Consider the following 14626-nt stretch of genomic DNA (forward strand, 5'->3'; position numbering starts at 1 on the left):
TGAAAACTTTGTGAAAAATGGTTTCTTGTCAAATTCACTACTGGCTTTTCTTGTTATCTGTCAACAGAGGTTTTTAAAAAAAGTTTATTTGCTTTGAGTGGACCTAACCAATAATGCTGTTAGAATTCCTTTGGAGAAGTGGGAGACAAAGTGAAACAGAGATGGAAGTATTCTAGAGAAGATAGTGTTAGTGGGCAGATCTCGACTGCAGATGAGAGTGCTGAAAGTACTGATGATGTTAGACTCAAGGACAGTGACACAAATATCTACTCGGGTTACCAACCCTGACATTTCGGTGATCTGTAATTCTTCTGACTTCTTGCATCTCGCTCGTCATGAAACCCTAAGTGTCTTGCAGTGGATGGAGAAAAGTCCTGGCGATTATGAGTAAAGTTGGTATAAACATTTGCATACAGATTTTTGTGTCACCATAACTTTTTAACTCATTTGCGTCGGTTTCAAGGAACATGGTTTCTAGATTGTGTAATGAGCATATGTTTAGTTTTTTTAAGAAACTGCCTTCCATATCCATGATTCCGCCATGTCCGGACCCATACAACCATGGATCGTGAAATGCTGTAGTATTTACTATTGAAAAAAATCCACGTGTAAGTGGACCTGCAGTGTAAACCCACGTTGTTCAAGGATCAACTATATTTTAAAATGCACATATGATAGAAAATAAACTTGCAAGGAGGGTAGGAGCTTTCCTTATAACTTATATTTCAAATTCTACATTCTCTCAAAAATAAATCCTTGTTTTAGTATATGAAGACGAAATGAATTTTAAGGTTGTAATTTGTTTTACATAAGGTGTTACTATTCATAGAGATGTTCTTTACAACACTTTATCAAAATGTACATTTTATATTAGATGCTTTAAAAATTCTTGCCTGTTAATGAAGTTTATAAGTTCTTTGAGGAGTTTAGAAAACACTCACACACGTATGTGAATATACTCACATACATACATGCATACAAACATTTTTTTCTGTATAAACTATGTGTGAAGCTCAATCATGACAATAAACATTCTGTTACTTTGTTGTGTTCAGTTATCTAAATTCAGTTTATTGTAGAAGAAAGAAAATTAATTAGGGAAATTAGAAGCCCTTCGTTCAGTTAGACTTTCAAAATAAGTGATAACTGTTTTCTTTTTCAGCTCTGTGATTGGTTGCGTATTAACGAAAGCTGTTTCAAGCAATCCTCAACTTGTAGCTCCATTGGACTTCACGAGACTTCTTCTTTAAATGCTTATGTCAGGAACCTAGTGCAAGAGTATATTAGGTCACCTGCCTGGGAAGGTAAGTCTGAGATCATTTTTACGGACTGATGTAACCAAAACATTTTCTAAGAACTTTCTACTGGTTTTTCAAATTGAAAATATATGCCAAATATATGCTGATTTGCAGATGTCAAATTTATATTTCAGCCAAGTAATGTGAATAAACATTATGTAAAAATATTGTTTCCTAACTTGCACTTTATCTCTTCTAGAACTTGAGATTTTAAACCATGTTAAATGTTCTGAGAAACTAGTAAGTTGTCTGAGAAGGAATTGAGCACAAATAAATTTATTAATTTATTCTACAATTACTGAGTCTTTGTCAGCTAGATTTTGCAGATGTGTGTTTGGAGCCTCTGTAGTGGAAATATTTGTAGATAAATCTGTTTATCTTTTGTTTGTTTTCAAAGCATTACATTTAGTGTCAGCTGATTATGAAAAGTAGTTTTAGAGAAAAATTGTATTTGAAAGAATGGTTTTGTTAGTTTCTTTTTTTTTTACCAGATACTTAGCAAAAGATCAAACGCACTGAGTGAGGGAAGAACTATGAGTAGATTCATTAATTAGTATTCTTTCTACATTTCTAAGGCTTCCTCATCATTAAAGTCATTAGTGATAATTTGAGTAAATTGCGTCTTTGAATTTAACGTGTCTTCAATTTCCTAGCTTTGTCTCAGACCAAGTCATTTTTATCTCCTGACTTTTCTAATCTGATTATGGAATAGGTCTTAAATGATCAGATAATTATCCTTCCAAAATGCATGAGTTTATCTGTTTGTCCTTTCTGGAACGTTTTGCTTTTGTGTTTTATTGTCTCTATTGTCTAGTAAATTTACTGTTACTTGGAAGGTTCTGTTGTTAGGCCTATAAAAAGTAAATAAATTTTAGTTCCTATTGGAGGGAGCATAGATTAAACTCCCTGAAATATCTATATAACTTGTCTTAAAACTCAGTCTATAACAGCATCAGGTCTGATTAAATCATTCAGAATTGGATAAAGTAAGATTTTTAGAGTTTCTTCCTTAACATTTCTGGGACTTAAACTGTTTAATATAAGTTTTAAAAAAACTGATCTCAAGTGCAAAGGAGGCGTGTGTGTGTATGTGTAATATTTTGTTTGACTCTTAATGCCCTTGGCTAAGTGTCTTTATAAAATTTTAGTTTGATTAACAATTATTGGGCAGTTTTCAAAACAAGGCAATAAATTTCAAAGCAAACATGATTTAGCTTGAATTTTTGAGCATAAAATACTTATAACACTCAGATTTGTTTTTATAAAAAAAATCATCAGCTCAAACATTTTTTAATCAAATTCTACACCTAAAGTAGTTTTTTTCTTTGGGTTTCATATGCTCAGTACAGATAGATTTTACACTGATTATTCAGCAACTGTATGTCAAGTGTTTTCGAAGTGCCAGACACTGGAGTTACAGAGATAAAAGATATGTCCTCTACCCTCAGAGAACATAGGCCAACAAGGGAATTGATAAGTAAACACCTAATCTTAACACGGTGCCCTGAAAGCCATGAGCACCGGAATGGGGCCCCAGGGTCAGGGCTACTGATCAGAACTTGTAGACCTGTGGGGGATCAGGAGAGGTCACTGGATGAGGTGAACAGAAATATAGGTGGAAAGGGAGGGGTATCCTGCAAGGCTTGGATGAACTTACATCCAGGAAGCTTGAGAGTAGATAGACCTCCACCAGTGTCTGTCTGTCGTATGGAGCCCAGGTTGGAATGGTGAAGAGGTGGTTAAGAGAGGATGGATATATATTCGGTAGCTGTATGTGTACCGTATCATATATATGATATGTAACAAAACAATGCAGCAACAACTGAAACCACACAAAACCAGCATCGTCAACGGGCAAAAATGTTGGAGCACTTTCAGAGCAGGGTTTCTGAATCAGAGAAAGTGAGACAGTTTGCAAACAGCAGTAACAGTGTGTCAGAGCTTGGAATTGTTGAAATCAACCAAAGAGTGAAATATATTGAAGAAATTTTATACTTACACAGTTCATCAGAAAGGGTGCCTACTTAAAATGTAACCAAGATACCTGAGGAAAGATCCCAAAGTAGTATATACTACAGCTGTACAACCAGTTTTAGAAACAGCTTTATTGACATATAATTGACATACATTAATTGCACATATTTAAACTTTATACAGTATGATGGGTTTGACCTCTGTGTATTGCTTATGAAACCATTAGCATAGCAAGATAGTGAACATAGCCGTCGCTCCCCAGTGTCTTCATGCCTCTTCGTCACCCGTGGCTCCTGCTTCTACCTGTTCCTCTGCATCCACAGATCACCTTGACATGCTTTCTGACACTAGCTTGCATTTTCTAGAATTACAGTCAGTTTTTAGAATTCGTAGTAGCAAAATTTGACTGATAATTCAGGGTTAACCTGCATTACGATAACTAAAGATAGCCAGTGACCTTTTGTTTCTTTAAAACCATTCTTGCTTATACTTTTCCAGCCTCAGTGAGAGAAGGGGGAGAAGGTGTAAAGAATTCTTTGCCATTGGTTCTCAGAGCATGATTTCCAGACCAGCAATATCAACATCACCTGGAAGCTGTTTAGAACTGCAAATTCTCAAACTCTATCCCACACCTGCTGAAACAAACTCTGGGTGTGGGGTTTACCCTCTGTATTTTAAGAGGCTCTCAGGGGGAATTCTAAACCGCATGCTGAGGTTTGAGACCCGTTGTTCTGTAGCCTGGGTTTCTCTTAAGATGGCAGTAGAGGACTCGGGAAGCAGCCCTACAGCAAAAATCTCTGCTAGAGTGTCCTCCACTGGAGTAGTCAGGCACTCTGTTGTTATTGACCTAATCCTGTGACTCTCCTTACAATCAGGAATCTTTAAAAATCCACTAAACTTCTGATTCCCTTTCAGTTATCCCTTTCACTTATCCAAAGTGAAACTTATTCCTTTCCTTTCACTTATCCAAAGTGAAAAATTGTTTAGGACTTCAAAAAGTGCCACTGTGATTGGAAACATTCTCAAAAAGCACCCCTACGCCACTCCCACCTCGTAGAAGGTCAAAAGGTATCTCATTATATGATTGCTAGAAAATGTAAGGAACTGAATAGTGTATTGGTATTTCAGTTTCATCTTTGTTAACAATGAGTTTTTATATGTACATGTGGGATATAAAGCACTTAATGTGAGTAAAAAGCGTTTATCATTCTTATGATAGAACGATAGAGAGCAAGTTTCAATAATTCACTCTTATAAAAAGCACATAAATTTAACCTACTAAATTATTTTGGAAAGCACCAACATTTAGATTGTCTAAAAAATACACATTTCTTCAGCTCAGTTCAGTTCAGTTGCTCAGTCCTGTCCATCTCTTTGAGACCCCATGAACCGCAGCATGCCAGGCCTCCCTGTCCATCACCAACTCCTGGAGTTTACCCAAACCCATGTCCATCAAGTCAGTGATGCCATCCAACCATTTCATCCTCTGTCGTCCCCTTCTCCTGTCCTCAATCTTTCCCAGCATCAGATTCTTTACAAATGAGTCAGCTCTTCATATCAGGTGGCCAAAGTATTGGAGTTTCAGCCTCAACATCAGTCCTTCCAATGAACACCCAGGACTGATCTCCTTTAGGATGGACTGGTTGGATCTCCTTGCAGTCCAAGGGACTCTCAAGAGTCTTCTCCAACACCACAGTTCAAAAGCATCAATTCTTTGGCACTCACCTTTCTTTATAGTGCAACTCTCACATCCGTAAATGACCACTGGAAAAACCATAGCCTTGACTAGATGGACCTTTGTTGGCCAAGTAATGTCTCTGCTTTTTAATATGCTGTCTAGGTTGGTCATAACTCTTCTTCCAAGGAGTAAGTGTCTTTTAATTTCATTGCTGCAGTTGCCATCTGCAGTGATTTTGGAGCCCAGAAAAATAGTCAGCCACTGTTTCCACTGTTTCCCCATCTATCTGCCCTGACGTGATGGGACCAGATGCCATGATCTTAGTTTTCTGAATGTTGAGCTCTAAGGCAACTTTTTCACTCTCCTCTTTCACTTTCATCAAGAGGCTCTTTAGTTCTTCACTTTCTGCCATAAAGGTTGTGTCATCTGCATATCTGAGGTTATTTATATTTCTCCTGGAAATCTTGATTCCAGCTTGTGCTTCCTCCAGCCCAGCATTTCTCATGATGTACTCTGCATAGAAGTTAAAAAAATAAGCAGGGTGACAATATACAGCCTTGACGTACTCTTTTTCCTATTTGGAACCAGTCTGTTGTTCCATATCCAGTTCTAACTGTTGCTTCCTGACCTGCATACAGGTTTCTCAAGAGGCACGTCAGGTGGTTTGGTATTCCCATCTCTTTCAGAATTTTCCACAGTTTATTGTGATCCACACAGTCAAAGGCTTTGGCCACTAAATGGTATTTATAACATTTTAAAGGATAATACAAAGTTTATTCTTTTGTTGTGTTTTTAAACTAAGTTATCCTCCATGTAAGTGTGTTTTTAGTATTGTCTTCTGTACTAGTGTAACAAATTAGTATCAAAATAAATTACTCCCAATATATATTAGAATATTTGAAAATATGTTTTAAGTATTTGAACCACTGGTCTGGAAAACTAGATTAACTAAATCTTTCTTGGAAGTTGAGGTGAAGAGTATCATCTTATGATAGAATGAAAAGGAGCTCTAGCTATGATTTATTTTACTTTACCTGGCTTTCAGAAATAGGAAAATACTGATTTTTATCATTTAACCACATTCTTCCAAAAGTTGTTCTAGAAACTTTGCATATATTACTTAATTTTTATAATAAACCCAAGAAAAGTCACAGGTTTATTTAGTTTGATTTTATAGAAGATGACCTAAGCTTTCTGAGAGGACAGCCTGCTGTCCCAGGCTCCCATAGCTAACAAGCAGTGCACCTGAGGTTCAGACAGGAGTCTGAGATGTCAAACCCTTTGTATCTGTATCCACTCCGCCCCCTTTCCAGTTCCATTTTAGGGAACTCTCACTCCTCATCCAAGATGCCAGAATTGCCTCTTAACCTGTTACCTTGCATCTAGCTTCCTCTGCAATCTCTTTTCCACCTTATACCTAGAAAAATCTGTTTAATATAGAAACTTTGATCTTACATAACTCTCCTCCCCGTCTCTGTATCCATTCACTTTGACCTCTAGTGGCTTCCTTTCGCTTTTGGGGTGAAGACAGAAACCCCTTACAAGCCTATAAAGTCCCTGGTCTCTCCTACCTGTTCCTGTAAGGTCATCTTTGGTGCTCCCTCCCACTTTATACCCCTGTCCTTTACATGGAATATGACATGCTCTCTGCTGCTTCAGAGCCTTGACATGCTCGTCCTTCCACCCAGAAGGGTCGTGTCTCCCTTCCCCTACCTCATTCTTTCCTAGCTTTTGTACCCAGCCCAATCGTCATTTCTTCAGGGTGACTTTGTCTTACTCTCTAGTTGCACGATTTAGAACACTTACTGCTGTTGTCATTGTACGCGTCTCTGTATGTTCTCTGATGATGCTCTTCTCTTCTGCACTGTGAATTCCACGAGTATAGGAGCCACTGGGTCTGAGGCCAGCGCATGGCATGCACTCGGCATGCAGAGATGTCTGTGTTCACACTTAAGTGTATAAAAATGAACCATGCTGTGGGGCGTTCTATATTTCTTCTCAGCTGTGTTTGTCTCATGTAATACTGATAAAACATATTCATTTAACTGTCTTATTTTTGAAACATCATCTTTGAAGGATTTTGTTAATGCTTTGCAAACCTTAACTATTGTTATTTAAGGAGGAGAAAACAGCTGTATGCCTGATTGGTTTGAAGCTAAGCTTGTTGCTATGATGGTGTTGCTGGCCATAGATGTAGAAAGAATGAAGAGTCAATATAGGTAAGTGTTTCTAAACTTGAAAAAAAAGCTTTTTTTAAAAAAAAGGCTAATCCTGTTTATAGTCCATATTCAGATTTTTCAGTGATTGGTATGGAATTGATCACAGCTTATTAAAGGAGGAAATTAGAATATGGCATCATAGTTAAAGAAATGTTTAAAATTAACAATAAATTAATAGTGCCAGAGTTTTAAACTTCAGAAGTTAAAAACACAACTATGTATTCACAAATCGCTGGTTTTGTGTAAGGATATTAGAAGGATGGGTTGTAAGGTCCTAGCATAAGATTAAGTAAAGACAGTTACTAGATTTTACCCCTTTATAAAATATGTAAATTTTAAAAAATAAAGTAATAATGATAAAACAGTCCCATTTATATTTTGAGAAATATGAGCAGATTGTCACCAGATTATAATTATTGCAAAAAGCAGCTTCCTTAGGTAGTGTCTTTGCATATAATGTAAATCTCTTTTCTAGACAAAGTTTCAGTACTAAAGTTGGTTATGACAGTTTCTCACAAATCTTTAGTTCTTTATATTTTTTTGTTAACATGTCTCATTTCCTTGACTAGTATATATTTGTTTTGTTTTTTTCTGAAATATGGAAGCAAGGTTTAATTTGCAAGCATTTTAATTTGCTGATAAATTGGATCTAGGATTTTGTTCATACTTCTGCCCAAAACCAAGGACATGTATTGTTCCTTGTGCTTTCTTCTCCAGTGAATTGCTGCACTCACTGAGAAAGCATGAGTGGAAACGCCTGTCCTAACAGGTCGTCCTTAAGAGTAATTCCGTCTGGTGGAATCTTTAGCTAACCAAAACTGTAGGTGGAAGACAGTTTCTTTATCCTTTTGAAATGCTTGATTTGGGCATGTCTTTTAATGTCTAGTGAAAAGCGGAGGACACAGAATGTATTAAGGATATTCTTAGATCCTCTCCTGGATGCCCTTGTGAAGTTTGGTACAAATGCCTACATGCCCTTGCTGAAAACTGACAGATGCCTGCAGTTGCTGTTGAAGTTACTGCACACTTGCTTGTTGAAAGGTTCCGGTACCCGAGATGGTGAGGATCAATAGTTTCTGTCGGTGTTTTGCCAGGTATATCATTGGTGCTCAGGGTATATCATTGGTACTCAGAATGAGAAGAAATTCCTGACCTTTTTCTTTGGCTTCATACATTCAGCAAATATTTACTGAGTTGGTGCTGGGGAGGCAGCGACGAAGGAGCAGACTGCCCATCCGGAGCTGACATTTTAGCATTTGCATTCATTGTGCACTATTGATTCCATATTGATGGAAGATGATTTCATTGGCTTTTACTTGTTTTGTTTGTTTGTTTCTGTAGGTTCTCATTGATTTCCAGACTATTGAAAATGATCACTATTTCATATATTTTCTAAGCCAAGATCCATTTCTTATTGACACTGTGTAACTTGTTACAGAAAGTAAACTAAAGCATGAGAATAGAAGTAATTTTATAATTACTTGTGCACAGAGGAGCGTGGAGGGCTACAGTCCATGGGGCCGCAGAGAGTCAGAGACGACTGAGCGACTGAGCACGCAGGCACACACATGTCCCTAAGCACCTCTATGTAGAAAATGCTTCATCCAGGAAGTACCTTGTTGGTAGATGGAAGCACTGAGCACTTTCTTCCTTAAACTAAGATTTATGTAAAACAGTATTTGAAAACCCATGGACATCGATATTAGAATTATCAGTGGGTAAGCCTTGGTTCCCAATATTTCTGATCAATTTCATTTGGAATTTTAGAAATTTTCCATTTAGGAAACAATATTCTAGAGAAACTTTGGTATCAGGTTAAACTGGAGGATAATATTGAAAGGTTAGATTTTCATATAGACTTGTGATGTATTATAAAAGCTAGAGTCCAAGTTCTGATACTTTTGATAATGATAGCAGAGCCAAATGCTGTGTACATAGCAGTAACTTTTTATAACATTTTACTCCTTTAAGGGCATAAACTTGTGTTCATTTCACACATCTCGACTGTTGAAGGCACTTGACTCAGTACCCTCAAGTGCAGGACTGGGTCATGGGTGCCGTTTGGAAAATTATTGGGATATTAGATACACGCAAGAATATGAGATAGTTGTATGTAAATTATGATGCAGAATAATTATACGTCCGTGAAAGCACCACTGTTGCATCTGTTGCTGAGAATGAATTTACTTCTCAGTCTCTACCTTTTGCCTCCTTATTTTGGTTTTTATCTGTGTCACTTCCATATGCTTAAAAAATGATTTTACCACATAAATCAATTTTCTCACAATATATTATCTCATTTTCCTGCTTTTAAGCTTTATAGAAATGTTACTCTACTGTAAGAAGTCTTCTGTAGCTTTTTTTACTTAGCGCTCTTCCAAGATTAATCCATGTCCTTTCATATAAATGCTTCCTCATTTTCCCTGTGGTGCTACCTTCCACTGTGATGACACCACAGTTAGGTGTTCTCATATTGCTGGACGCTGGATTGCATTTAGTCTACCGCTTTTTAGTACAGTACTGATTTGAGCACTTGTCTACATGTCTCTTCTAGCGTGTGTGTCTCTCCAGTGTATGTACCCCCAGGACCAAAATGAGTGGTTCTTAGGGTATGTGTGTATTCAGCTTTTAAGATAATACAAAATTATTTTTCCAAGTAGTTGTGTACATATTTTGTGTTGTCACTTGCAGAGTATAAGTTCCCATCGCTTCTTGTGCATCTCTTTTATTATACTGCAAGAGCCAAGGAAATCCGTATTTAGTTTTGGTAGTAGTTGACTTCCAGATAACTGGCAAAACATGTTAGTTTAGTTAACTTTATTTTTAATTGAAGTCTAGTTGATTTACAATGTTGTATTCATTTCTACTGTACAGCAAAGTCAGTATATATATATATATATATATATATATTTATGCACACACATACACCTGCTTTTTTAAAATATTCTTTTTCATTATGGTGGTGGCTCAGACGGTAAAGTGTCTGCCTACAATGCGGGAGACCTGGGTTCAATCCCTGGGTCAGGAAGATCCCCTGGAGAAGGAAAAGGCAACCCACGCCAGTGTTCTTGCCTGGGGAGTCCCATGGATGGAGGAGCTGGGTGGGCTACATTCCAATGGGTTGCAGAGTCGGACACAACTGAGCGACTTCACTTTCACTGAATGTAGTTCTCTGTGCTATACAGTAGGGCCTTATTTATTTATCTGTCCTGTATAATATCTTACATCTGCTCATTTAGATTTATTTAATTAAATTAAAACAGATCTAAATCCTGAAAGAATTTCTTTGATAGGGAAAGAGGAAAATAGTTATTTTCATTTTATAAATGAGTAAATAATCTAGCAACTAACTGCAGGTCCTAGGATAAATGAACACATAATGGTAAAGTCAGAAATAACGAGGTAAAGTCAGCCCTCCATATTTATGGGTTAAACTAACTACAGACTGAAAATATTCAGGGCAAAAATTTCTAGAAAGTTCCAAAAAGCAAACCTTGAATTTTCCGTGCTTCAGCACATTCTGCAGCAGACCTTGGCTAAGCCTGGATCTGCTGTGAAAAGTGTAACATTAAAACACACTCCTGGGCAATGCAGACACGTTTCACCTACTTACGAGCCATAGTGGCTTATGTGGGAAAACCCATTTCACTTAAAACTCCCCCAAAAGATGTCTTAAAATGTTCAAAATAAACTAAAGCCTAATTAATAACTGGTGAAATGGACTCTGCTGCCTCTGTCAGCTTAAAGCTCTAAATAAATGATGTTCCAATGGTTATTTTTTTTTTTGTTCACAGTAAATGTTCAATGTTTATTTTTATATTTGAGGAAACATACCATCAGTCACATTGCAACTCTCCCCTTGTACATTGGATTATATGCTAAGTCGCTTCAGTCGTGTCCAACTCTGTGCGACTCCATAGACGGCAGCCCACCAGGCTCCCCCGTCCCTGGGATTCTCCAGGCAAGAACACTGGAGTGGGTTGCCATTTCCTTCTCCAGTGCATGAAAGTGAAAAGTGAAAAGGCAGTCGCTTAGTCGTGTCCGACCCTTAGCATGGACTGCAGCCTACCAGGCTCCTCCATCCATGGGATTTGAGGGCCAGGTAACTGCCCTTATCACACTTCTGTCCTAACTACAGGCTGAATTTGTCACAATAGTGGGTATGATCCTCTTTGCTGAGTGTTACTTTTTCCCTGAGTGGCTTTTGTTTTCTAGCTTTGATCTTTTGTGTCTCTTTGAACTTTTCTTCCCAAATTAGGTTTTAATTAGTTTTTTAATTGTGGTAAAATGTATGTAACAAAATGTGCACTTTAAACGTTTTTAAGTGTATGCACAGTGCTGCTTAGCCATCACCAGAGCACACCTCCAGGACTTTTTCATCTTCCCAGCCAAATCTCTGTACCTGCTAGATAATTACTCCCCATCCCAATCTGCCCTCCCCAGCCCCTGGCAACACCAGGAATTTCTGTCTCTGGGAATTTGACCGTTCTAAGTGGAGTCATACAATACTTATCCTTTTATGTCAGGCTTATTTCACTTAACATTAGTGTGTTCGAAAGGTTCATTCATGCTGTAGCCTGTATCAGAATGCCATTCGTTTTTAAGGATGCATAGTACTCTGTAGTATGCGTATGCCATGCTTTGTTTATCCATTCATCTGTTGGTGAACGTTCAGATTGTTTCCATTTTTTGACTATTCAAATAACGGTGCTCTGAACATTAATGTACAAGTGTCTGTTCAAGTCCTTGCTTTCAGTTCTTTAGGGTACATACCCAGAAGTGGAATTGCTGGTTCATAAGGTAATTCTCAGTTGTGTCCGACTCTTTGCGACCCCATGGATGGCAGCACTCCAGGCTTCCCTGTCCATCACCAACTCTCGGAACTTGCCCAAACTCATGTCCATCAAGTCGGTGATGCCGTCCAACCATCTCATCCTCTATTGTCCCCTTCTCCTGCCTTCAGTCTTTCCCAGCATCAGAGTCTTTCCAGTGAGTCAGTTCTTTGCATCAATCAGGTGGCCAAAGTATTGGAACTTCAGCTTCAGCATCTGTCCTTCCAATGAACACCCAGGACTGATCTCCTTTAGGATGGACTAGTTTGATCTCCTTGCAGTCCAAGGGACTCTCAAGAGTCTCCTTCAACACCACAGTTCAAATGCATCAATTCTTTGGCACTGAGCTTTCTTTATGGTACAACTCTCACATCCATACATGACCACTGGAAAAACCATAGCTTTGACTAGATGGACCTTTGTTGGCAAAATAATCTCTCTGCTTTTTAATATGCTGTCTAGGTTGGTCATAGCTTTTCTTCCAAGGAGCAAGCGTCTTTTAATTTCATGGCAGCAGTTACCATCTGCAGTGATTTTGGAGCCTGAGAAAATAAAGTCTCTCACTGTTTCCATTGTTTCCCCGTCTATTTGCTGTGAAGTGATGGGACTGGATGCCATATCTTAGTTGCTTGAATGTTGAGTTTTAAACCAGCTTTTTCACTCTTAACTCTTTCACTTTCAACAAGAGGCTCTTCAGTTCCTCTAAAATCATGGTAATTCTGTGTTTAATTTCTTTTTTTGACTGTGATGTGAGGCCTGTGGGATCTTAGTTCCCTGACCAGGGATTGAACCTGGGCCCCAGCAGTGAAAGCGCCAAGTCCTAACCACTGGACAGCCAGGCAGTTCTCTTTGTGTTTAAGTTTTTGAGGAGCCACATGTTTTTCATAATAGCTGTACCATTTAGAATTCCAGTTGGCAGTGCAAAAGCCTCTAATTCCTCCACATCCTTGATAACGCTTGTTATCTTTTATTTTTCTTATTTTTGATATTGGCTATCCTCGTGGATATGAAGTGATATGATTTTGACTGTGCTAGCTTTTTGATCATTTTAGGTACTGCTTTTGGGATTCAGGTTGTGACTGTCAGTTACAGGAAACAAAACCCTAAACATCATTCTGAACCTGTGCACAGTTTGTATATTGTGATGCAGTGTTAACTTTAAGGATGTGGCAGTGACTGGGGTCTAAGTGAAAGAGAGGGTCTTGAGTCCTGTGGTAACTGATAGGACACGCGATGGTAACAGCGATGCTAACACTGAAATCACAAGTAGCATCGACTTCTTCATGTCCCTTTGTTCTCTCTTCTTCAAGCCCTAAGCCTTCCCTTGCAATCTCAAATTAACTTTTTTTCAGTCTAATGGGTTTGAATGAATCTGTGAAAAGCAGATATTTTTTTATGCTATAAGTTTGAGATATGAGTTGAGAAATAAAAGGCAGAGATTATAGAAGAGAGGAGTTTTCTATTCTTACCATATTCATCAGTCATTTTCTTGGTTCATAAAAAGCTTTAATTCCGGACTGTTTGCTGGTGGCTGCTTAAACTGGCAAGTGACTCATCCTTGAGACACTTCAGAGGCCATAATAGGGCTGTCTTTATAATAGGTAACATGAATGTTTAAAATTAATAGCGTGATTTTTAATGCAATGTGTAATCTTCTTAAAAATTTATCTGCAAGTGATAGATGCAGAATTTTGTTAAATAGCTATTTAAATCTTTTGCCTATTTTTAAATTGAGTTGTTTTCATAATCTTGTATATAACAATGAGTTTGTTATATATTCTATTAATAGATACAAGTCTTTTGTTTAATATGTGATTTAAAAATATTTTTCCCAAATCTGGAGTTTCTCTTTTTCACTCTCTCAACAGTATCTTTTGTAGAAGAGAAGTTTTTCTTTCGATGAAGTCCAGTCTGTTTATTATATAATTGCATTTATTTCTTTCTGACCGCTCGGTCTTCACTGCCGCATGGGCTTTTTCTCTAGTTGCAGCGGGCAGGGGCCACTCTACAGGCACAGTGCATGGGCTTCTTGCGAAGCACAAGCTCTAGGGCACGGGCTCAGCAGTCGTGGTCCAGGCCTGGCGTGTGGGGCCAGATCAGGGGTCAGTCCCTGGCTCCCACAGCGGGAGGCAGCTTCTTTACCACCGAGCCGCCAGGGCAGCCCCTGTTTCATGGTTTTTTAATTCTTAGATCTAGCATGTAAGTAGAGGTAATTTGTTAAGGTGGGAGGTGAGGTTGAGGTTTGTTTTTTGCCTAAGAGTTTCCAGTTGCTCCAGACCATTTGTTGATGAGATTTCCTTTTCTTTGTTGAATAGTCAAAAATTAATTGGCTGTGGTGGAAACAACCCAAAATAGACGGACGCATGAATAGATAAGCAATATATGACTGTAAAAAGGAACAGAAGTACTGACACATGGATGACTCTTGAAAATACTAAGTGAAAGAGGCCACTTGCAAAACGCCATGTAGTATGTGATTCCGTTTACATGAAGCATCCAGAACAGGCAAATCTAAAGAGACAGAAAGTATGTCAGTGACTGCTTAGGGCAGGCAGAGCAGGAGGGTTATAGGGGTGGTGGCTCAAGGGTATGGGCTTTTCTCTCTGTGGTGATGAAAGTGTTCTA

General features: G+C 38.2%; 1 protein-coding gene across 1 annotated transcript in view; it reads left to right on the top strand.

Annotated features, from left to right (window-relative positions):
* Nucleotides 1–14626, top strand: part of TARBP1 (TAR (HIV-1) RNA binding protein 1) — a 65549-nt gene that overhangs the window by 17163 nt on the left and 33760 nt on the right. The window contains exons 10-12 of the mRNA XM_052640412.1: nucleotides 1163–1304; nucleotides 7070–7169; nucleotides 8056–8228. Of these exons, the coding sequence (XP_052496372.1) occupies nucleotides 1163–1304; nucleotides 7070–7169; nucleotides 8056–8228 (415 nt within the window). The remainder of the gene's footprint in view (nucleotides 1–1162; nucleotides 1305–7069; nucleotides 7170–8055; nucleotides 8229–14626) is intronic.

This window comes from Budorcas taxicolor, chromosome 5 (genome assembly GCF_023091745.1).
Source record: "Budorcas taxicolor isolate Tak-1 chromosome 5, Takin1.1, whole genome shotgun sequence".
Lineage (NCBI taxonomy): Eukaryota > Metazoa > Chordata > Mammalia > Artiodactyla > Bovidae > Budorcas > Budorcas taxicolor.